The sequence below is a fragment of the Ailuropoda melanoleuca genome, chromosome 6 (assembly GCF_002007445.2).
Source record: "Ailuropoda melanoleuca isolate Jingjing chromosome 6, ASM200744v2, whole genome shotgun sequence".
Classification (NCBI taxonomy): domain Eukaryota; kingdom Metazoa; phylum Chordata; class Mammalia; order Carnivora; family Ursidae; genus Ailuropoda; species Ailuropoda melanoleuca.
This window is the reverse complement of record NC_048223.1, coordinates 10,336,387-10,361,224: the sequence shown is the minus strand read 5'-3', so window position 1 is coordinate 10,361,224 and position 24,838 is coordinate 10,336,387. Positions and strand designations below refer to the sequence as shown.

The 24,838-nt window shown below is 41.6% G+C and overlaps 1 protein-coding gene across 6 annotated transcripts in view; it reads left to right on the top strand.

Annotated features, from left to right (window-relative positions):
* ESYT3 (extended synaptotagmin 3) overlaps nt 1-21,213 on the top strand; it is a 52,002-nt gene extending 30,789 nt beyond the window's left edge. For 4 of the 6 annotated variants that reach the window (XM_034661934.1, XM_034661931.1, XM_034661930.1 and 1 more), the window contains 11 exons: nt 207-269; nt 367-429; nt 992-1,060; nt 1,567-1,653; nt 2,339-2,488; nt 3,987-4,483; nt 5,147-5,245; nt 5,757-5,888; nt 19,023-19,128; nt 20,026-20,075; nt 20,429-21,212. In XM_034661934.1, the coding sequence (XP_034517825.1) occupies nt 207-269; nt 367-429; nt 992-1,060; nt 1,567-1,653; nt 2,339-2,488; nt 3,987-4,483; nt 5,147-5,245; nt 5,757-5,888; nt 19,023-19,128; nt 20,026-20,075; nt 20,429-20,465 (1,353 nt within the window). In that variant the 3' untranslated portion in view covers nt 20,466-21,212. Of the gene's footprint in view, nt 1-206; nt 270-366; nt 430-991; nt 1,061-1,566; nt 1,654-2,338; nt 2,489-3,986; nt 4,484-5,146; nt 5,246-5,756; nt 5,889-19,022; nt 19,129-20,025; nt 20,076-20,428 lie in introns of all 6 variants that reach the window. The other 2 variants (XR_004625995.1, XM_034661932.1) reach the window with 2 other exon arrangements.
* The last annotated feature ends 3,625 nt before the right edge of the window (nt 21,214-24,838 follow it).

Below are 24,838 nucleotides of genomic sequence, written 5' to 3'. Positions count from 1 at the left end.
GGAAGTCCACCCCTGTGTCTCACTTGAATCTGTCCTGCTGCAGCTGTAGACTCAGTCTCAACAAAAAGCTCGGTTGTGGGGTATCTTAGGGCTTGTCTGGAGTGCAAGGGCTGGCTGGCTTCCTTGTGCCATGAATAGACTTCTCCAAAACCAGTCTGTGTCTCCTGATGCTGCAGCACCTAGTGAGGGTCTGTGTCTGCTTGTAGGACCAAGGTGGCCTTTCAACTGCCATCCTCGTGGTCTTCTTGGAGAGTGCCTGCAACCTGCCGGTGAGTGGTGACATAACCAGTGTCACACCCTGCCTTGTGCCCGTCACTTGCAAATGTCCATGTGTCATTCATTTATCCTATTCTCCATGTGCTATAGAGAAACCCTTTCGACTACCTGAATGGTGAATATCGAGCCAAAAAACTCTCCAGGTTCACCAAGGTAAGGGAAAGCAAGTCATGGCTCCTTTTCCCCAGAGTAACCATGAGTAACCACAGCCCTGTCTTCTGGGTGATCATCTGTGCACCCATAGCCTACTGATGACAGCAGTGCCATTCATTAAGTCTGCTGTGTGCCAGGCACTGGACTTTACAACTCAATCCCCACATTCATTGTGCCTGAGTCCCAGGATGAGTGTGTCTGTTTTTGTTGCCATTTTACAAGTAGCACCCAGAAGGTTAAGTACCTGGGTCACAAGCTAAAAAGCCAGAACATGACCATTTCCATAGCCCCAGGGAACAAGAGCCTGTGCGGAACCAGGCCCGGCTCCCGGCCGCCTGTCGTTAATGGGGAACCTCTCCTGGAGTTAGCCGTATCCTGGTGCTTGCACAATTGTGGCAGCCCAGGAGCCCTGGGAGCACCACAGTAGCCTTCTCTCAAAGGGAAGAAATTGGCTGGCCCCAGGTCCCACTGATGCTCTGGGAGTTGGGAGGCAGGATGGGGTGGGCGGTGGTGTCTCAAGCCAATGGTGCCACTTTCATTGTTGTGGATTTGCCCCTCACAGAATAAAGTCAGCAGAGACCCTTCTTCCTATGTCAAACTATCTGTAGGCAAGAAGACACATACGAGCAAGGTAAGACAGCTTGGTATGTAGCCATGGGACAAGGAAATGGGGGCCCCACGCCTTTTCAAGGAGAGAAGAAAAGGGAAGGAAATTAGAAGACTGAATGCTTAGTAGGTGCCAGGTTACATTCTAGGCACTTCGTCTTCAGACCAACCTCACAAAAAAGTTCTATGGTTTAAGAATCTGAGGGTCAGAGAGGAGTGACTTGCCTAAGGGCACCTGCTAGAAAGCAGCAGAAATCCTGTTGGTCCCCTCCCCTGGAAGTGAGCTCTAGTGCTGCTGGTATGCTTTTCAGGCCCTGCAAAAGTTCCTGGGAAAGCTCTCCTTGCTGAGTCTAGCTGCCCTGCTCTAATGCCTCCCCTAAGCTGTAGTGTGTGTGGGTCTGATCCCTGGGCAGAGGCTGAGAGGGCTCCTGGTGACAGTGGGTGGCCAACTGAAAGCAGAGGGCCAGCTGAAAGCCAATACCTTGCTCTGCCCATCCTGACCCTTCAGTGATCTTTCTGTCCTGTCCCCAGACTTGTCCCCACTGCAAGGACCCAGTGTGGAGCCAGGTGTTCTCCTTCTTCGTGTCCAGCGTGGCAGCTGAGGAGCTACATGTGAAGGTTTGTCTGGAGTTGGGCTCTTGAAACAAATTAAGAAGTGTCTGAGCCGGGAGGGGTGGGGAGCTCGATAATACACCTGGAGCAGGTTCTCCCAGCAGTCAAGTCAGCCCCTTTAGGGTGGGAGAGGATGCAGAGGCCCCACGTCTGCATGAGGCTGGTGCCCAAGGGCAGTGGTAAGAGGCTGTGGAAGGACAAACCCTCAAGTCCCTTGAGGCTCTCCAGCTGTTACCCAGCACCCACAGTGGCCTGTGTTGGGATCCTCCCAGGACCTTAATGATGATGTACTTCTTCAGAAAATAATTAAGTCTTCACAGAAGATCTGTGGAAAAGAGATAGCTTCTTTATTTTACACATGAGCAAACAAAGGCTCAAACAGTGACTTGGTCATGAAATCTTAAACAACAAATGGCAGAACTGAGATCTTTTAAGGTCCTTAGCCGCTCAGTCCCTAAAGCCCCTGTGGCCCTGGGCATTTGACACACTTGCCTCATATAGATCATAACTGCCTCTCCCGACTGCAAACAGGGGCCAGGCCTAGTCCTAGTCCCAGGTTTCCAGAACAGGACCAGAGGCCAACAGAAGCACAGTACATGCTTATTGAAGTAACCATAGACTTGAATGGGGCCAAGGGAGAGGTGGCAACGGCTGTGGGGCCTGGCTGTTTTGTGACTGGCACACTGCCCAGGTGCTCGATGATGACCAAGAGTGTGCTCTGGGAGTGCTGGAGCTCCCGCTGTGCCGGATTCTGCCCTACGCAGACCTCACCCTGGAGCAGTGCTTCCAGCTGGACCACTCGGGCCTGGACAGCCTCATCTCCATGAGGCTGGTGCTTCGGGTAAATAGCGTCTCTTATTTTTCATCAACTTTGGAATATTATCATCCATTATCTCTTCAGATATTGCCTCTCCCATTCTTTAAATCCTTCCTTCTAGAACTCCTACACTGGACCTTCTCACCATCTCCTCTGTCTCCACCTGACCTCACTTTCATATTTTCTATTTCTTTATCTCTTGGTGCTACATTCTGATTTCTTTAGATATGTCTTGTAGACCACTAATTCTTTACCTATTCATGGTTTTTATTTCAAAGGCTATTTTTTTATTTCTATCTTTCCCAAATCCACTGTCTTTTTTCATATTATCTTATTATTCTGTTTCTATCCCACCTTTAAGCATCTGAAAATACCTATGCTATAATGTGTGTCCGTGAATTCTATTATCTGAAGATCTTGAGAGATTTTGATATTTGTTGTATCTGTTGATGCTTTTTCAGGGTGACTCATTTCTACGTTTGGTGACTTGAGTTGCAAACATATATTGAGTGTTCTTTTGTGACCTGGATTGAGGTTGCTTGCTTCCAAGGAGGTTCTGTTTTGCTATAACCATGTACCTTGGGGGCACTACAAACTAGGGTCCATTCTTACATTAATTTTTAAATTTTAGATTTCAAGATTCCACAGATATAATAGGAACCAAAATTCATATAAGACAGTCCTGTAAGGTGCCATATTCTCAGGAAAGGCTTCAGTTCCCCCAGCAGAGTATAGGCAGAGATGGACGTATTTCTTAGCAGTCTTTTCTGGGGGGTGAGGAGAAGGTGGAATGTTTATCCTAGACTACTTGTTTTCCCTAAAGAGACCCCACCTTCATGGTTCCTACTTCAACTCCCAGCTTCACATTGACCTGAGGCCTCTTCTCCTTACTCCTTGGATTTTTCAATGTTGGTAAATGACCCTAGGAAATCTTAGCCTTTATTTTTCGGTAACCCTTACTTTCTTGTAAATTTGGCTATGCATTTAAAAAGGATGTTTGTTTCATTTTATTAATCATTCCTAATGAGGCTTTTCAGAATATTTTGACCACTATAGTGTTAGAAATGCAGGTAACCTAGAAATGGTCTTGATGATTGAGGGGGAAGGAGAAACACAATGGCTGAGGTTTGAAACTTTGGTTGTAGGAGCACAGGGGTGTGTGTGAACAGGGTGACAGCTGGAAAGGGCCCTCTCCAGAAGGCAGTGTGTGATATAAGTGAAGGTTAAGGGGGAGGTCTAGATTCTGGGAGTCCTCTGCATCGAGGGACAGTACATGCTCTAAGAATAAGCCTTTCTCCACCAGCCAGTGTGAGTGGGAGCAGGACTGAGTCCTCATGAAGACTCACTATTGAGGCAGTAGTAAGGGAAAAAGAATAATTGGTTATAGGCACCCAGGGGCAGAGAGAGGTATGGTCTGGGGGGAGACATCCCTTGGGTTGGGCAGTCAGGAAGGAACCATTTCTCTGAGGAGGAGAGAGTGGATGTGGGGGGCCTACCGCATAATCCTGTCATCTGCTTGCAGTTCCTGCGCGTGGAAGAACGAGAGATGGGGAGCCCATACACAGGACCTGAAGCCCTAAAGAAAGGTCCTCTGTTCATTAAGAAGGTGGACACCAACCAGGATCCCAAAGTCCCGTCCCAGGGAGAGTGCCCTGCAAATTTCCCATCCCCCCCCGATCCTGCTTCTGATACCAAAGAAACCTCCAAGAGCACCATGACAACCACCAGTGCCACTATTGTTGCCACCGAGCCCATGCCCCACGAGACAGGCCCAGAGCCTAAAGGCAAGAACAGTGCCACAGGGTTCTGTGAGCCCTTGGGGAAGAAGAAGAGTTCGGCCACCATCTTCCTGACTGTCCCAGGCCCCCACTCTCCAGGGCCCATCAAGTCACCCAGACCCATGAAATGCCCTGCCTCCCCACTCGCATGGCCGCCCAAGAGGCTGGCTCCCAGCATGTCCTCGCTCAACTCCCTGGCCTCCTCCTGCTCTGACCTGACAGATATCAGCCTCAACATTGAGTATGCACCTCTCTGCTTAATCTTGTCTAAAATGACCTGTGTGAAAAATACATTCCTGGATAGAAAAGTAGATACGAATTTTCTCTGCACGTTCTGGTCTTTTACAAAGTGGCTTCATGAGAGGCAGCAGGGTATATGCTAGAAACACAGGGCACGGGGGAGAGAGCAAGTGCATTCCCACTGTAAAACAGGTGCTAGGCTTCGGTTCTTAAGGTTCCTTACCACAGAAACATTTCCTGAATTCTCAAGTGTACTGGGATGATATGGAAAGCTTAGAATGTGGAAATAGATCATCAATGGCTGCCATTTATTAACGATGAGCTTAGCATATTATTTAATTCCTTCTTCACAATCACCCTATGAGATAGAAGATCTATCATACGATGTTATGAAATATCATAAAGGTCAAATAACTTACCGAAGGTCCACAGGAAATCACGGTATAAAGGCAGATCCTACTCCAGGGTTCATGTTCTTCCTACTGTGAAGTAGGATAATTACATGTGAATGGATGGAACTGACTTCTGACTGAAAGGAACCTCACTGAGAATTATTAACCCCACGGCTCTAGGTTCCTAAAGCAAGACATGTTTCTGTCTTAGGGGCTGGGGGAGAGGCCAACACCTATAATGGCAAGGGAAGTGACAAGCCATTTCTTTACAGAGGCAGGAATCTCAGGCAGTGGAGGCTGGGTGAGATTCAGCTCACGGTGCGTTATGTGTGTCTGCGGCGCTGCCTCAGTGTGCTCATCAACGGCTGCAGGTAACGGGGTGCTGGGGCCAGGGAAAGGGCCTCTGGGAGCATGAGGTGAACAAAAGAGTGGAGGTGCTTGAGGTGATGGTAGGGTGGGCATCCCTGAGGTAGACAAGTAATACGCTGGGAAGGAGTGAGGTTTGACGGCTGCATGCTATGAATGACAAGGACCTCAATGATGCCAATGGGCGGGCTCCAGAGCCAAGGGCTTTGTTTCAATATAACACTGCAAAAGCTGTCTGGGGTGACTTGGAGCCAGTACCTTTTCTCAAGTGGGAAGCTCCAATTTCCTTTAGATGGGAAGTGCCTGCTCTACTCCAGACTTTAAAAAACACATTTTCAAAATCCTGCATCTGATGTTTTATCCTCCAAATTCTGCAGACTTATTCTTTTTGGTCATCTAGACAATAGGGCATTTTTATCCTCAAAGCATCTAAAGCTGAATGGCTAGTACAGCCTTCTCCAAGAGTCCTTGAGTGTTTCAAAACCTTCTTCTTTAATATCTTTGAAACCAAATCAGAAACCTGACACCCTGTACCAGCAGTGGAGCTGATCCCTATGTCCGTGTCTACTTGCTACCAGAAAGGAGGTGGGCAAGTCGTAAGAAGACCTCAGTAAAACGGAAGACCCTGGAACCCCTGTTTGATGAGACGTAAGTGAAACAAACTGCCCTGCCTAGAGTGTCTTCTTATCCATTCAAGTATTTTCTGAGTGCCTGTTGTATGCCTGGCAAGCCTGCCACGTGCTGGGAAGGGTTAGGTTTGTGGGCCTAACATGATCTATGCCTTCATGAAATTTCTATACATTAGTGGGAAGGACTGCCAGGGCAGTTTAGCAAAACAGCTACCAACTTTTCTTGCTCATAGAGACTAAAATGTTCCTGATTATAAACTGCTCCATACTTTTTAAGTGAAGCGTCTTTAGCAGTAAAAGGATTTAACATGGTCAAATATGTTTTCTTTGACTCCTGTTTGTTTTTAACTGCTATTTTAAAACAATCTTGAACCCAGAGACCTAAAATTTCCTCTAAAGCTCCAAGCCCTGTAGCCTGTCTTCTCTTCTGCAGCAAAGCATAGGTGGCAAGTGAAACAGATGTCCGCCCTGACCTGTCCACCCATGTCCTTGGGTACAAGACTGATAGATTCTAATCACATTTCTTGATTTTTATGGGTCTCATATGGCAAGTCTTATGCGAAATATTCTGTACCATGAGGTCAACTTGAAGTCAAGAAGTCAAAATCTCATTATTGTTTCCTTCTGCTTCAGAATCCTAACAAAAAAACATTTCTAACCAGCCTGGGAAGATAATATACCTGATAATTTTGATTTCTTCTTATCTTGGTCAATAATTACTCAAGTTACATTGAATCCTCTTTGGGCCTTGTCTAAGAACTAATACTTTCCTTCAAGAGCTTCATTTGGAGTTCATTGATATCAAGAAAGGGTATGGGAGAGAATCTATTCATTATTTATTGAACACTTTATGCCAGGCAACATTCTACATTGTAGACCCACACAAGTAAAAGACTTGGCACTCAAAGAGAGCTCTGACACAATTATAAAAGGATTTCACAATTGCTATGTGGGAACACAGGTGGGAGAGGTTTGCCATTTGGCTTTTGTGACAAACCTGATCTGTTAGTAATTCTCTCTCAAAATTGTAACAGTGTGATATGGCCAGGTTATCTGGAGGGCAGACTCAGCAACCTCCCTCCTAACAATAAACCTAGAAGTAAGGAGCCCAGAGACCTCTTGTGAGTACGTGACCCACACTAAGGCACATTATAATTAAAATGTCAAAAGTTAAAGGTAAGGGGAGAATCTTAAAAACAGCAAGAGAAAAACTTGTTACATATAAGGGAACTCCTTTAGACAATCAATCAGCAGATTTTTCAGCAGAAACTCTGCAGCCCAGAAGAGATCGGCACAATATAGTCAAAGCTTTGAAAGAAAAAACTTCCAACCAAGAATACTCTACCTGGCAAAGTTGTCAATAAGAATTGGAGAGACAGAAGTTATTACCACTGGACTGGCCTTAAAAGAAATGTTAAAGGAACTTTGTAAGCTAAAAAGAAAGGGTGCTAATTAGTAATAAGAACACATATAAAGGTATAAATCTCACTGGTAAAGGTAAATATATAGTAAAGGTAGTAGATTAGTCATGTATAAAGCCAATATGAAGGCTAAAAAACAAAAGTACTAAAAATAACTATCACCACAGTAACTAGTTAAGGGATATAAAAAGATATAAAATATGGGGGGGGACTGGGTGAGAGCTTTAGAATGCTTTCAAACTTATTATCAACTTAAAGAAGACTGTTCTGTGTCTCAGTCTAACTACAAAGCAGTAGCCTATAGTAAGGACACAAAAATGTAAAAAGAAAGTAATTTAAGCATACCATTAAAGAAAGTCATAAAACCACAATGGAAGAGAGCAAAAGAGGAAAGGAATAGAGAGGGACTACAAAACAGCCAGAAAACAACAAAATGGCACTGAACACTATTAATATAAACTATCAATAGTTACTTTATAAATGAAACTCTCCAATCTAAAGACAGAGTGGCTGAAAGGATAAAAAAAAAAAAAACAACAAGACCCATCTGTGTGCAGTCTATAAGAGACTCACTTCAGATGTAGGCAAAGTGTAAGACTCATTTCATGCACAAACTGTTAGTAAAGAGATGGAAAAAGATATCCCAAGCAAATGGAAACTAAAAGAACACTAGGGTAGCTATACTTCTATCAGACAAAACAGACTTGAAAACAAAGATTGTAATACGAGACAAAGATGGGCATTACATAACGGTAGGTCAATCCAATAAGATGATGTAACATTTACAAATATTTATGCATCCAACACAGGAACAACTAAATATGTAAATCAAATATTAACAGACGTAAAGGAAGAAACAACAATACAATACTAGTAGGGGACTTTAAAACCCCACTTACATCAATGGTAGATCATCCAGACAATCAACAGGGAAATATCAGCCTTAAATGACATGTTAGACCACTGGGATTTAACAGACAGATAAAGAATATTTCATCCAAAAGCAGAATATACGTTCTTTTCAAGTGCACATGGGACAGTCTCCAAGATAGATCATATGTAGGTCACAAAACAGATCTTAATAAATTTAAGAAAATTGAGATTATATCAAGCATCTTCTCTGACCGCAATGGTATGAAACTAGAAATCAAGTATAAGAAATAAACCAGAAAATTCACAAGTATGTAAAGATTAAACACTATGCTACAGAGCAACAGGCCAAAGAAGAAATCAAAAATATCTTCAGACAAATGGAAAATACAACTTGCCAAATTCATGGAATGCAGCAAAAGCAGTTCTAAGAAGAAAGTTCACAGTAATAAATGCCTACATCAGTAAAAAATGAAAATCTCAAACAACCTCGGTTTATACCTTAAGGAACTATAAAAAAAAAATGAAGAAAGCCCAAAGTTAGCAGAAGAAAGGAAATAAAGATCAGAGCAGAAATAAATTATAGAAATAGAGACTAAAAGTCAGTTCTTTGAAAAGAGAAAATTGACAAGCCTTGGGCTAGACTCAAGACTCATCAAGAAAAAACACAAAATCAGAAAGAGGAGACATTATAACTAATAGCACAAAAGTACAAAGGATCATGAGACCACTATGAACAATTAAATGCTAACAAATTTGACAAGCTAGAAGAAATGGGTAAACTTCTAGAAACATACAACCAAGACTGAATAATGAATAGAAAATCCGAACAGACTAATTACTAATAAGGAGACTGAATCAGTAATCAAAAATCTCCCAACAAACAAAAGTCCAGGACCAGATGGCTTCACTGGTGAATTCTACCAACCACTCAAAGAATACCAGTCCTTTTCAGACTCTTTGAAAAAAACAGAAATAGAGGGAACACTTTCAAACTCATTTTACAAGGCCAGCGTTACCCTGATACCGAAACCAAACAAGGACACAAGAAAAAATTACAGACCATCTATGAACATAGATGCAAAAATCCCCAACAAAATATTAGAAAGATGAATTCAATAATATATCAAAAGGATCATACATCATGATCAAGTGGGGATCCCAGGATGCAAGGATGATTCAATATCCATCTGCAAATCAATGTGACGCCAAATTAACAAAGATCCTATGTTCATCTCAACGGATGCAGATAAAACATTTGACAAAATTCAACATCCATTTATGATAAAAATGTCAACAAAGTGGGTATAGAGGGAACATACGTCAACGTAATAAAGGCCATAGGAGACAAGCCCACAACTAACATCATACTAGGGTGAAAACCTGAAAGATTTTCAGATCAGAAACAAGACAAGGATGCCCACTCTTGCCACTTTTTTAGTTTTGGAAGTCCTAGAGCAATTAAGAAAAAGAAAAGGCATCCAGATTGAAAAGGAAGAAGTAAAAGTATCATTGTTCACAGATGACATGACATTATAGAAAACCCTAAAAATCCCACCAAAAAAACCATTAGAACTAATCAACAGATTCAGTAAAGTGTAAATACAAAATCAATATACAAAAATCTGTTGCATTTCTATACATTAACAATTATCAGAGAAATTAGAAAACAATCCCATTTACCATTGCATCAAAAATAAAATACCTAGGAATAAATTTAACCAAGGAGATGAAAGATGTGTACATTGAAAGCTATAAGACATTAATGAAGAAAACTGAAGACAACACAAATAAATGGAAAGATAGTTACTGCTCATATAATGGAAGAATTAATGTTGTTAAAAATGTCCACACTACCCAAAGCAATCTACAGATTAAACGCAATCTCTTTGAAAATTCCAATGGCATTTTTCACAGAAATAGAACAAATCCTAAAATTTGTATGGAACGACAAAAAAAACCCAAAGCAATCTTGAGAACAAAGCTGGAGGCATTACACTACTTGATATCAAACTCTGTTAAAAAGCTATAGTAATCAAAGCAATATGGTTTTAGCATAAAAACAGACACAAAGATCAATGGAACAAAATAGCTTAGAAGTAAACCCGCACATATATGGTCAATTAATTTATGACAATAATTAATATGACAACTTAAACAATGTTTCTTCAATAAATGGTGCTAGAAGAACTGGACAGCCACATTTAAATGAATGAAACTGGACCACAATCTCACATCATACACAAAAAAAACTCAATATGGATTAAAGACTTGAATGCAAGACCTGAAACCATAAAACTCCTAGAAGAAAATATAGGCAATAATATTGCTCCTTGACATTGAACTTCATGGATTTTTTTAGCTTGACACCAAAAGCAAAGGCAACAAAAGCCAAAACAAGTGCAACTACCTCAAACTAAAAGTTTTCTGCACAGCAAAGAAAACTGTCAACAAAATGAAGAGGCAGCCTACTGAATGGGAGAAAATATCTGCAAACCATTTATCTGATAAGGGGTTAATATTCAAAATAGCCAAAGAACTTATACAATTCAAAACCAAAAAGTCTGATTTAAAGAGAGAGAACCTGGGGGGGAGGTTAAGATGGCGGAGGAGTAGGGGACCCCTTTTTCAGCCGATCCCCTGAGTTGAGCTGGATAGGAACCAAACCAGCAGGAATATCCACGGAATCAGCCTGAGACGCAGGAAGATACATCTGGATCTCTACAAATGAACATCTCCAGCGCTGAGTATCGAGGTACGAAGCGGGGAGCCGTGAAACCGCGCACAGATATCGGAAGCTAAACAGAAGGGGGAGGGAGCCGCCGTGTCAGGGCGCCGGGAAGCGGTAGCCACCTGCAAGGGGGAGCGGACAGACCGCGGACCCGCACGCTTGAGACAGCAGGCTGAGAAAGGAGTTCCGGGAGCGCACGCGGGACGGCTGGCGGTTGGCGGGCCACCTGCACGGGGGAGCAGGCGGACTCGCGGACGGCACCCGCGAGACAACAGACTTAGAACGCGAACTCCAGGAGCGCGCGCAGGGCGGCTGGCGGGCCACCTGCACCGGGGAGCGGGCGGACCGCGGACCCGCACTCTGGAAACGGCAGACTGAGTCCGTGAGCCGGGAGCGTGCACCACCAAGCATCTCACGGAGCTCCGGAGCTCCGGTGTGCTCACTGGATCGAGGCTGAGACCGGGAGCTCCGGGAGCGTCCGCGGGGCGGCTGGCGGCTGGAGGGCCACCTGCACGGGGGAGCAGGCGGACTCGCGGTCAGCACCCGTGAGACACCAGACTGAGACGGGGAGCTCCGGGAGCCCGCGCGGGGCGGCTGGCGGCGGGCGGGGTTGGAAACACAAAGGACAGAGACGTGCCGGCCCTGGAAGTGAGGGCTGGGACGCCGGGTGTGGGGCGCACAGCCCGGGATGCTGCAGGGTTGAGCAGCACCAACAGAAACAGAGTTAAAGTGGCCAGAACATCAGTGGAGAACGATCCGCGATCCCTCTGTTCTGAGACAGAGGCTGAATTTCAGCCGCTGCTGCTCTCTCAGAAGAGGCATAGCAAACCGCCAGGGAAAGCCGCCAGAGAACAAAAGCCCGGAAATACCGGCTCACAGGGTGCCCATCCCCATCCCCCCTCGCAAGGGACACAGAGACTCTACCCAAACAGGGTTTTCTGAGTACCTGCAGGCAGGCCCCTCCCCCAGAAGGCAGGCTGAAAAATCAAGAAGCCCACAACCCGGAGCGCCTGAGTGGCGCAGTCACCAAGCACCTGTCTTCGGATTAGGGTGTGATCACAACGCTCCGTAAGGAGTCCTTCATCGGGCTTCTCCACCGGGAACCTGCTTCTTCCTCTCCCACTCCTCTGCTTGGGTTCCCTTTCTTGCTGACTGTCTCTCTCTCTCTCAAATAAATAAATAAACTCTTTAAGGAAGAAGCCCACATCCCTAAGATCTCTATAAAACAAGGGCGCACGGCCTGGGTCCCAGTCAACACTTGGGCTCTGGACAACCCTGCAATCTCTCTTCATCAGAATGACGAGAAGGAGAAGTCCCCCCCAGCAAAGAAAAGATAATGAGTCTGTGGCCTCTGCCACAGAATTGGCCTCGGCCACAGAATTAATACATATGGATGTATCCCAATTATCAGAAATGGAATTCAGAGCAACAATGGTCAAGATGATGAGTAAACTTGAAAAAAGCATCAGAGAAAGCGTTGCTGAGAATATAGAATCCCTAAGGGCAGAAATGAGAGCGAATCTGACAGAAATTAAAAATTCTATGGGCCAAATACAGTCAAAACTAGAGGCTCTGACGGCCAGGGTCACCGAGGCAGAGGAACGCGTTAGCGAATTGGAGGATGGGTTAGTAGAAGAAAAAACGAAAATAGAAGCTGGTCTTAAAAAAATCCACGCCCACGAATGTAGATTACGGGAGATTACTGACTCTATGAAACGATCCAATGTCAGAATCATCGGCATCCCTGAAGGGGTGGAGAAAAACAGAGGTCTAGAAGAGATATTTGAACAAATTGTAGCTGAAAACTTCCCTAATCTAGCAAGGGAAACAAGCATTCGTGTCCAAGAGGCAGAGAGGACCCCATCCAAGCTCAACCAGGACAAACCTACGCCACGGCATGTCATAGTGCAATTCGCAAATATTAGATCCAAGGATACAGTATTGAAAGCGGCCAGGGCAAAGAAATTTCTCACGTACCAAGGCAAAGGTATCAGGATTACGTCAGACCTGTCTACAGAGACCTGGAATGAGAGAAAGGCTTGGGGGGGCATTTTTAAAGCTCTTTCAGAGAAAAACATGCAGCCAAGGATCCTTTATCCAGCAAAGCTGTCATTCAGAATTGATGGAGAAATAAAGACGTTCCAAAATCGCCAATCATTAACCAATTTCGTAACCACGAAACCAGCCCTACAGGAGATATTAAGGGGGGCTCTATAAAGGTAAAAAGGCCCCAAGAGTGATACAGAGCAGCAAGTCACAACCGATACAAAGACTTTAAAGAGAAATGGCATCATTAAAATCATATCTGTCAATAATCTCTATCAATCTAAATGGCTTAAACTCTCCCATAAAACGCCACAGGGTTGCAGATTGGATAAAAAGACATGACCCATCCATTTGCTGTCTACAAGAGACTCATTTTGAACCCAAAGATGCATTCAGACTTAGAGTAAGGGGATGGAGTACCATCTTCCACGCAAATGGACCTCAAAAGAAAGCTGGAGTAGCAATTCTCATATCAGATAGACTGGATTTTAAACTAGAGGCCATAGAGAGAGATACAGAAGGGCACTATATTATTCTTAAAGGAAGTATTCAACAAGTGGATATGACAATTATTAATATATATGCCCCCAACAGGGGAGCAGCAAGATACACAAGCCAACTCTTAACCAAAATAAAGAGACATATAGATAAGAACACAGTAATAGTAGGGGACCTCAACACCCCACTATCAGAAATAGACAGAACACCCTGGCAAAAACTAAGCAAAGAATCAAAGGCTTTGAATGCCATACTCGACGAGTTGGACCTCATAGATATATATAGAACACTACACCCCAGAACCAAAGAATACTCATTCTATTCAAATGCCCATGGAACATTCTCAAGAATAGATCATGCTCTGGGACACAAAACAGGTCTCAGCCAATACCAAAAGATTGAAATTATCCCCTGCATATTCTCAGACCACAACGCTCTGAAATTGGAACTCAACCACAAGGAAAAACCTGGAAGAAACTCAAACACTTGGAGGCTAAGAACCATCCTGCTCAAGAATGACTCGATAAACCAGGAAATCAAAAAACAAATTAAACAATTTATGGAGACCAACGAGAATGAATACACAACGGTCCAAAACCTATGGGATACTGCAAAGGCAGTCCTAAGGGGGAAATACATAGCCATCCAAGCCTCACTCAAAAGAATAGAAAAATCTAAAATGCAGTTTCTATATTCTCACCTCAAGAAACTGGAACAGCAACAGAGGGACAGGCCTAACCCACTGACAAGGAAGGAGTTGACCAAGATTAGAGCAGAAATCAATGAATTAGAGACCAGAACCACAGTAGAGCAGATCAACAGGACTAGAAGCTGGTTCTTTGAGAGAATCCATAAAATTGATAGACCACTGGCAAAACTTGTCCAAAAACAAAGAGAAAGGACTGAGATTATTAAAATTATGACTGAAAAGGGAGAGGTCACGACCAGCACCATTGAAATTGCAAGGATTATTAGAAACTTTTATCAACAGCTATATGCCAAAAAACTAAACAATCTGGAAGAGATGGAGGCCTTCCTGGAAACCTATAAACTACCAAGACTGAAACAGGAAGAAATAGATTTCTTAAATAGGCCAATTAACTATGAAGAAATTGAGTCAGTGATAAACAACCTTCCAAATAATAAAACTCCAGGCCCAGACGGTTTTCCTGGGGAATTCTACCAAACATTCAAAGAAGAAATAATACCTATTCTCCTAAAGCTATTTCAAAAAATAGAAACAGAAGGAAAGCTACCAAACTCATTCTATGAGGCTAATATTACCTTGATCCCCAAACCAGGCAAAGACCCCCTCAAAAAGGAGAATTACAGACCGATTTCTCTAATGAATATGGATGCCAAAATCCTCAACAAGATCCTTGCTAATAGAATCCAACAGTACATTAAAAGGATTATCCATCATGACCAAGTGGGATTCATACCTGGGATGCAAGCATGGTTCAACACTCGCAAATCAATCAATGTGATACATCATATCAACAAGAAAAGACTCAAGAACCATATGATCCTCTCAATTGATGCAGAAAAAGCATTTGACAAAATACAGCATCCTTTCCTGATTAAAACCCTTCAGAGTGTAGGAATAGAGGGTACATTTCTCAATCTCATAAAAGCCATCTATGAAAAGCCTACTGCAAGCATTATTCTCAATGGGGAAAAGCTGGAAGCCTTTCCCTTAAGATCAGGAACACGACAAGGATGCCCACTCTCGCCACTATTATTCAACATAGTACTAGAAGTCCTTGCAACAGCAATCAGAAGACAAAAAGGGATCAAAGGTATCCAAATCGGCAAAGAAGAAGTCAAACTGTCTCTCTTTGCAGATGACATGATACTCTATATGGAAAACCCAAAGGAATCCACTCCCAAACTATTAGAAGTTATAGAACAATTCAGTAAGGTGGCAGGATACAAAATCAATGCCCAGAAATCAGTTGCATTTCTATACACGAATAACGAGACTGAAGAAAGAGAAATTAGGGAATCCATCCCATTTACAATAACACCAAAAACCATGCGTTACCTTGGAATTAACTTAACCAGAGACGTAAAGGACCTATATGCTAGAAACTATAGATCACTTTTGAAAGATATTGAGGAAGACATAAAAAGATGGAAAAATATTCCATGCTCATGGATTGGAAGAATTAACATAGTTAAAATGTCCATACTACCCAGAGCAATCTACACTTTCAATGCTATCCCGATCAAAATACCGAGGACATTTTTCAAAGAACTGGAACAAATAGTCCTTAAATTTGTATGGAACCAGAAAAGGCCCCGAATCTCCAAGGAACTGTTGAAAAGGAAAAACAAAGCTGGGGGCATCACAATGCCGGATTTCGAGCTGTACTACAAAGCTGTGATCACAAAGACAGCATGGTACTGGCACAAAAACAGACACATCGACCAATGGAACAGAATAGAGAACCCAGAAATGGACCCTCGGCTCTTTGGGCAACTAATCTTTGATAAAGCAGGAAAAAACATCCGGTGGAAAAAAGACAGTCTCTTCAATAAATGGTGCTGGGAAAATTGGACAGCTACATGCAAAAGAATGAAACTTGACCACTCTCTCACACCATACACAAAAATAAACTCCAAATGGATGAAAGACCTCAATGTGAGACAGGAATCCATCAAAATTCTAGAGGAGAACATAGGCAACAACTTCTATGACATCGGCCAGAGCAACCTTTTTCACGACACATCTCCAAAGGCAAGAGAAATAAAAGATAAAATGAACTTATGGGACTTTATCAGGATAAAGAGCTTCTGCACAGCCAAGGAAACAGTCAAAAAAACTAAGAGACAGCCCACGGAATGGGAGAATATATTTGCAAAGGACACCACAGATAAAGGACTGGTATCCAAGATCTACAAAGAACTTCTCAAACTCAATACACGAGAAACAAATAAACAAATCATAAAATGGGCAGAAGATATGAACAGACACTTTTCCAATGAAGACATACAAATGGCTAACAGACACATGAAAAAATGTTCAAAATCATTAGCCATCAGGGAAATTCAAATCAAAACCACACTGAGATACCACCTTACGCCAGTTAGAATGGCAAAGATAGACAAGGCAAGAAACAACAATTGTTGGAGAGGATGTGGAGAAAGGGGATCCCTCCTACATTGTTGGTGGGAATGCAAGTTGGTACAGCCACTCTGGAAAACAGTGTGGAGGTCCCTTAAAAAGTTAAAAATTGAACTACCCTATGACCCAGCCATTGCACTACTGGGTGTTTACCCCAAAGATACAGACGTAGTAAAGAGAAGGGCCATATGCACCCCAATGTTCATAGCTGCATTGTCCACAATAGCCAAATCATGGAAGGAGCCGAGATGCCCTTCAACAGATGACTGGATTAAGAAGCTGTGGTCCATATATACAATGGAATATTACTCAGCTATCAGAAAGAACGAATTCTCAACATTTGCTGCAACATGGACGGCACTGGAGGAGATAATGCTAAGTGAAATAAGTCAAGCAGAGAAAGACAATTATCATATGATTTCTCTCATCTATGGAACATAAGAACTAGGATGATCGGTAGGGGAAGAAAGGGATAAAGAAAAGGGGGGTAATCAGAAGGGGGAATGAAACATGAGAGACTATGGACTGTGAGAGACAAACTGAGGACTTCAGAGGGGAGGGGGTGGGGGAATGGGATAGACTGGTGATGGGTAGTAAGGAGGGCACGTATTGCATGGTGCACTGGGTGTTATACGCAACTAATGAAGCATCAAACTTTACATCAGAATCAGGGGATGTACTGTATGGTGATTAACATAATATAATAAAATAAAATTAATAAAAAAAAAAGGACATGTAAAAAAAAAAAATAAAGAGAGAGGAACCTGAACAGACATTTTCCCAAAGACGACCTACAGCTGGCCAACAGACACATGAAAAGGTGCTGAATATCACTAATCATCAGAGAAATGCAAATCAAAACCACAATGATATATCACCTCATACCTGTTAGAATGACTATTACCAAGTGTTGGTAAAGATGTGGAGAAAGGAGGGGTGCCTGGGTGGCTCAGTCGTAAGCGTCTGCCTTTGGCTCAGGTCATGATCTCAGGCCCTGCTGAGACGTGGGATCGAGCCCCACGTCGGGCTCCCTGCTCAGCAGGAAGACTGCTTCTCCCTCTCCCCCTGCTTATGTTCCCTCTCTTGCTGTGTCTCTGTCAAATAAATAAAATCTTTAAAAAAAAAAAAAAGATGTGGAGAAAGGGAACCCTTGTGCATTGTTGGTGGGAATGTAAATTGGTGCAGGCACTATGGAAAACAGTACAGAGTTTCATAAAAAAATTAAAAATAGAACTACCAGCAATTCCACTTCTGGATATTTATCCAAAGAAAATGAAAACACTAATTCAAAAACATACACATACTCCCATGCTCACTGCAACATTATTTACAATAGCCAAGACATGGAAGCTACCTAAATGTCCACTGATGGATGAATGGGTAAAGAAAATGTGGCATATACACAATGGAATATTATTTGGCCATAAAAAATAAATCTTGTCATTTGCAAAAACATGGATGGACCTTTAGGGTATTATGTTAAGTGAAATAAGTCAGAAAAAGATTTACTGTATGATCTCACTTATATGTAGAAATAAAGAAAAAAACCCATAAAAGACAGCAAAAAAACAAAAGATGCCAAGCTCGTGGATATAAAGATTGGTGGTTGGAGTGTGCTTGGGGGGTGGATATAGGGAAAGGGGATCAAATGGAACAAATTTCCACTTATAAAATGAAGTAATGGGGATATAATGTACAGCATGGTGACTCTATTTAATAATATACTATATTACATATTTGAAAGTAGCCAGGAGAGTGGACCTTGTTCTCATCAGAAGAAAAAAAATTATAACTATGTATAGTGATGGATGTTGACTTGTGATCATTTTGCAATATATACAAATATCAAATCATTGTTAAACACCTGAAATTAGTGTTCCCTTACCTCAAAAACAAAAATCAAAAAAATACGCAGAAGTAAGGATTCCAGTGGCCTCTTGTGAGTACATGACAAACCCTGTACACTAAGATTCTTCTGCCTTACTCCACAGGAAGAAGAGGGAAGGGCCACTATTTTCTAAGAAACTCCAATACACCTGACTATTCAACATCCTAGTCCTTGGTCAGAAAAAACAATGGAGGTAGGGGTTGAGGTGGTCCTATGAGCAAACACTGTTGAGAATTAGAAGGGGCAGCTGAAAGAGAGGCAACCAGGGTAGGCTTAGAGAAAGTAAGAAACCCCAAAGCATAGTAGTCCAAAGCACTTCACAGAGGCAAACAGCCTCTTGATACTTCAGGGCTTGTGATTAGCATATGATAGTGATTACCTGTAATATAATGATGCACTAAATATCTGCTATGAGCCAACACTGTTCTAGATGGTCCCCTAAATAGTCTATATCTTCTGTTTTAAAAGTAGGAAAATTGATCAAACACTTCAGATTTTCAGTAAGAATGATTGAATTATATAAGTCTAAAAAAAAAAGTAAATCTCACTTTCTGACTTTTTGCGCCTTAAAGATTTGAATTTTTTGTTCCCATGGAAGAAGTAAAGAAGAGGTCACTAGATGTCGCCGTGAAAAACAGTAGGCCACTTGGCTCACACAGAAGGAAGGAGCTAGGAAAAGTAAGTACAAGAGGGACTCTTGGTACTCTGTTCCCCCGGCACTCTGGAGTTCATTGGTGGAACACTTTGCAGAAATTCTGATGGGATCATCTGGCTGTTACCAGAACTGGCTTCAAGGAGGTTAGAGCCTCACTGGGAGGTTTTTGGGTGTGTTTTAATATTGTTGAAAGTAAAATAGATGTGTAAATTAATATAATAAATACTATTTTAACAAACTGGAGAATCTATCCAAACTCATCACTGCACAAGTATTTGAACATCTATTAAGTTTTGTTTTGATAAATATAGCACTGTGTGAAGCTTGGGTCTCATATCAAGATTTTTGTGGAGATGGGATTTTACTTAAAGTAGAAATAGAGAAAATATAATCTTCAGGAAGATGCCAAGTCTGTGTGAAGCTTGGGTCTCATTATATCAAGATTTTTGTGGAGATGGGATTTTACTTCAAGTAGAAATAAAATATAATCTTCAGGAAGATGCCACAGACAAGAAGAATGATATTTGTACAATACTTTGCAGTTGTATTTTAATAAACACCTTCTTATAATCATCTTTTTAAGATCCCGCTTCTATGATGTAGGTGAAATTATCCTCATTTTTACAGTTGAGACAACTATTGTGTCTAGCTTAAAATTACAAATCAGTTCATGAGTAAACGCGAGTTGTTCTTTCAGTAACATTTATAAATTCTGAGTTGTAACTCCAAAGAGCAGTTCACTGAGGTTAGTGTCTATATTGCCCTTCTGGAGAGGTTCCATGTTGAGAGCTAAAAGAAAAAGAGCTCCTGCTCAAAACTGAAGCCCAAGGAGGCCCTTTTTATGATCAATTCCATTTGTCCTAATACGTTTCCATTTAATGCAGTTTTTGGAAGGAAACTGATTATTTGTGTTTGTTTAGGTACTGATTGACTTATCAAAAGAGGATCTGATTAAGGGCTTCTCACGATGGTAAGTGAGCCCTTCCATTTTATCACACTGATTTAGTACTCAAGACATTGTCTCGACAGCTGCACATAATCTTTCTCCAAAATTCTTCCTTTTTCAGTACATGTCAGCTTCTTTGCTTATCAAGGAAGGAGACACATCATCATCTATACTTAAGGCTTTTCTGCCTGCGGTTCTTACTTACCCAGCAGACCTCTATAAGCTCTAGCCTTAATCCTGGCTGGTTGACTTGCAGAGAGATGGGTTCTCCCAGTCCCACAGGGGCTTAGGCTGGCTAGACGAGGCTGCTTGTCCTGATGTTGCCACCACAATACACTCTGGATACTAACACAAGTCCAAACCCAACTGTCTTACAGGTATGAGCTGACTCCAGATGGAAAGCCCAGAAGCTGATGAGCGCCCTTACCACCTTGTATTAAAATGTGTACATATGTATATTTTGTAATTTAAATCAGAACAGCCATTTGAAAATATATACATACATTTTTGTGTGAAATTTAAGTACATGACTGGATAATATTAGGAAGAGGTAAACGTATATAAAAGCAAGTACTGCTCTCTTGGTTGGATTTAATTGTTCAAATCCAGAAAGAAATGGGGTATTCATACCTAATAAATTATCAGAACCTCAGTGACGATTTTTTTTTTGTAGGTAATTACATACCTTATAACTTGGGATTTGCCCAAATGTATATGTCAAAAGTGTCCTGTCTCAGACATAAGGGGTAAAGGAGGTCTGTTCCTGGAGCAGCTACCAGTGTTCCTGCGAAGTGACTGACCAAGGCTTCTTTTATGGAAATAAAAAGCGATACACACCAAAAGTGCCAAAAGCCACCACCACCTAAGCCCTTCTGCTACTTCTGCCACCTCTGGTACTTCGCTGCCCGGAAATTTGTTCCTGTATCTAGTGTAGAACTAAAAATGTACCTTTCTGATGGCAACAATGTGGGATGGCCTGGCCCCTAACTCCAGCATGTAGCATCATTTCCATAGGAAAAAGCAAACCAAACCCCAAGCCCAGGTCTACATCTCCACTCCCACAGCAGAGCACTAGAGACTGCTCCAGATTTTTAGCGCCAGAGGAAAAAGGAGCTTCTGCCTGTCTCTCAGATGGTTTGGCAATTCTATTCCACTTTTTTAAGATACGGCTTGTTCACCTAAAAAACATTTAAAAGCAAAATGTGTAAATTGCACAAACAAGTACCTCTTTTGCATTTCAAACTTTATAACACCAAATATTCTTATCCTCTCTGATGTTATTCTAGAGCTACTGTTGAGTTCACATCCTTTTCTCTTTACTCAGGCAACAGTCCCTGCCATCAGTTTCCTGTTCCCCTCCCCCCACTGCCTTCACTGCCTCTTTTCTAAAGAAGGGTGACATCTTAGTTTGTTGTGTTACTCTCACTTAAAAATTATCTACGATTTCCTGTTTTCTACAAGAATAAAACCCACTCCTTAATTTGTCCCATAGACCTAACGATATAGTCCCCAGTGTTTTGCTACTTTATGTGCAGATGCCCTATTCCAGAATAGTCTATATATCATATCCTGCCTACTCAAACCCTATCCTCTTTCAAAAGCCTTGTCTCAAACCCACCTCTTCTATTACACCAGTCCACACTGAAATGGTCTCTCCCCCCAACTCCTACAACATTTACTGTCAATACTGTGTAATTATAATAATTCCTGCCTTGTAACATTTAATTTTTAAAAGGGCTTATTAGATATCTATGAAGGTCACACACTAAGCAGCTACTCATATTGTGTTTGAAATTTATGTTTCTGTTTACTGTCCATCCAGCTGAACTAAGTTACTGTAGTTGATTTTCAACCCCTATCATCCAAGACTATGCTAAGTACATGGTAGATGTGTAATAAAATTTGTTTCTGCTAAGATTTCTATTTTGAGTAACAAATTCTCATAACAAAATCAGGGAACTGATGCCTACTTCACAATGGCATTGGAATGTTCTCTAAATACATGTGCCTTGAAAATGGCAAAGCATCAGAGATGTTTAAGGGAATGCATCATGTATCACTTCCTGAATATTAGCAACCCTAGAACAACTTCTGTTTAAGATGGCCAACAAGTGAAAACCTATCCTTCCAAATACAGAGAAAACCTACTTAAACCATGAATGGCATTTATTTTAAACATGGCTGATTAAGGAATAATGTAAATTTCCTGGTGATGGTCCAAAGAGGAAATTTAAAGCAGGTGAAGGGGAGTTTAAGTGTTGACAGGAACCAGAATTTTAGCATAACTAGACAGAAGGCAAGGCTTATGTTAGGGACAAGAAACCTGAAAAGTTTTGTATCAGAAAACACCTTGGCTGCCAATGAGGACAATGAATGGCTGGGTGGAAGCAGTCAACTAATCTATCCTACAGGAACTCAGGGTCTGAGGTTACAGACCAATTGACTTGGTATAGAAACCCCAAACCTTGAAACTAATGTGAAAATTGGTTTAGAACCTACAATCACCCCAAACCTTGAAACTAATGTGAAAATTGGTTTAGAACCTACAATCACGCGAAGCCCTGACATAGGCAACCACAAAACTGGCTGTTAGGATTGCCACGCCCATGTGGGACCACTGCAGCAGTTAAGCCCCACTGAAAGAAGTTCATGGGCAAAATTATAAATTTGGAATTTTAAAAATATGAAATATATAACATCAATCTGAAAAATGGCCATGAGATGTATTTCAGCAAGAAAGAAAGTGTAATATTCAGAAGTGGCATATGGGAAGCAATGGGGACCAAAAAAATCCACAAAATGTAACCTAAGTCTTGACTGCTTACAAAATATAAACAGGCAAGCAACGAAAATTTTTGCAAAAACTGGGTTCAAAAACACAGTGGCACTAAAATGCTGGTATTAACATTTAAAAAAGGGACAAGAGGGCTGGTTCAGTGGAAGGTTAGTGTTCAGGTCATCTTATTTAGGAAATTAAAGACAGTTTTGTATTTTAAAAATATCAATTTGGGTCAGTTACTAGCTTATCACCTCTCCGCTCCAAATTAACCCATCTTTGCCGTGCTTTGGTGATTCAGGGGGACACCAGACTTGTCTCCTTGCTAGGGGGCTTGATGTTAGGCTTTCCTAATAGAGGGCATTGTAGAGACACTGCAAAGCCGGAGGAGCAAGAAAAAGGGGCTTTTCTTTTCTTTTTTCTAGTGATGCACTGTTTTTTCTACTGTTTCTACTGTTTTCCATAGCAGCTAGCTGGTTGTTGTGTGAAGGCTGTTCTCTGTCACTGAGGCACCCCTCACAGTTTACCCTTGGCTCACATTCTTGGGCTCTGCCACGATAACCATGGCCTCTTGTTCGGCAAGAGCCAGCAAGTTGGGTTGTTTTGTTTTGTTTCACTTGTTTTTTGCCACAAATAGGCTTCTTCCTATGGCTGCCAAACCTCTCCTCAAAGTTTTCAATCTCAGCCTAGTTGGAAGGCAGTCTTCCAAATTTCACAATTTCTTTCTTCACTCTCCTTTATCCCTGAGGGTAGCCCTGAGGGTAGTATCTGCTTTCTGCAGTTTCTGTTCTGTACCTCTTAAGAGTCCTCTTTTATCCCCTTTTATGGTAGTTAACTATCTTTTACTAGTTAGCAATTCTTGTTTTAAATTTTCCTATTAGCTACCTATGCAATGTGATTTGTCTGCCGATTGGGCCCTAAGTATATATTTAAAATTTTAAGATACTCAATAAAATAGAGTAACAATAGAAAAATCAATAGAGCTGAACTATAAAACTTCTAAATCAAGAGTGGAGAAGAAAAAGTCATAGAGAAAAATCAACCCCCCAAAAAATAAAAAAAAAAAGCGCACAGAAAAAAATGATAATTAGGTAAAAACAAAAGAAGATGGTCAAAAGACCTCTAAATATATTTACAATCACAATAAACTGACTACTAAAGCCTAGAATGTCAAATGATGCTGAGAAAACTGGACAGCTACAGGAAAAAGAATGAAACGACCACTTACTTACACCATACACAAAAATAAACTCAAAATAGACTGAAGACATAAATGTGAGACCTGAAACCATTAAAGTCCTGGAAGAAAATATAGACAGTAATATTTTTGTTATTGGACTTAACAACATTATCCTGGATATGTCTCCTCAGGCACTGGAAACAAAAGCAATTAAACTACTGGGAGTGCATCAAAATATAAAGCTTTTTGCCTGACTCTTAATTTCAACTCAGGTCATGATCTCAGGGTCGTGAGATTGAGCCCTGTGTTGGGCTCTATACTCGGCATGGAGTCTGCGTGAGATTCTCTCTCTGCCTCTTCTCCTCCCCCTGCTAGTGCAAGCTCGCGCTCTCTCAAAAAAATAAATATTTTAATAAAAATGAAATAAAAATATTTAATAAAAATGAAAATAAAAAATTAAAAGCTTTTGCACAGCAAAGGAAACCATGGACAAAATAAAACAGATAAAATTAATAAAAAAAATAAAATAATAAAAAAAATAAAAAAGCAACTTACTGAATGGGAGGACATATTTGCAGATGATATATCTGGAAAGAAGTTCATGTCCAAAATACATAAAGAACCTATACAACTTAACACCAAACAAAAAACAATCCAATTTAAAAATGGGCAGGGGGGGGGAGGAGTCCAAGATGGCGGAGGAGCAGGAGGCTTAAATTTCGTCTGGTCCCAGGAATGCAGCTAGATAGCTATCAGACCATTCTGAACACCTACAAACTCAACTGGAGAATGAAGAAAAGAATAGCAGCAACTCTAAGAACAGAATAGCCA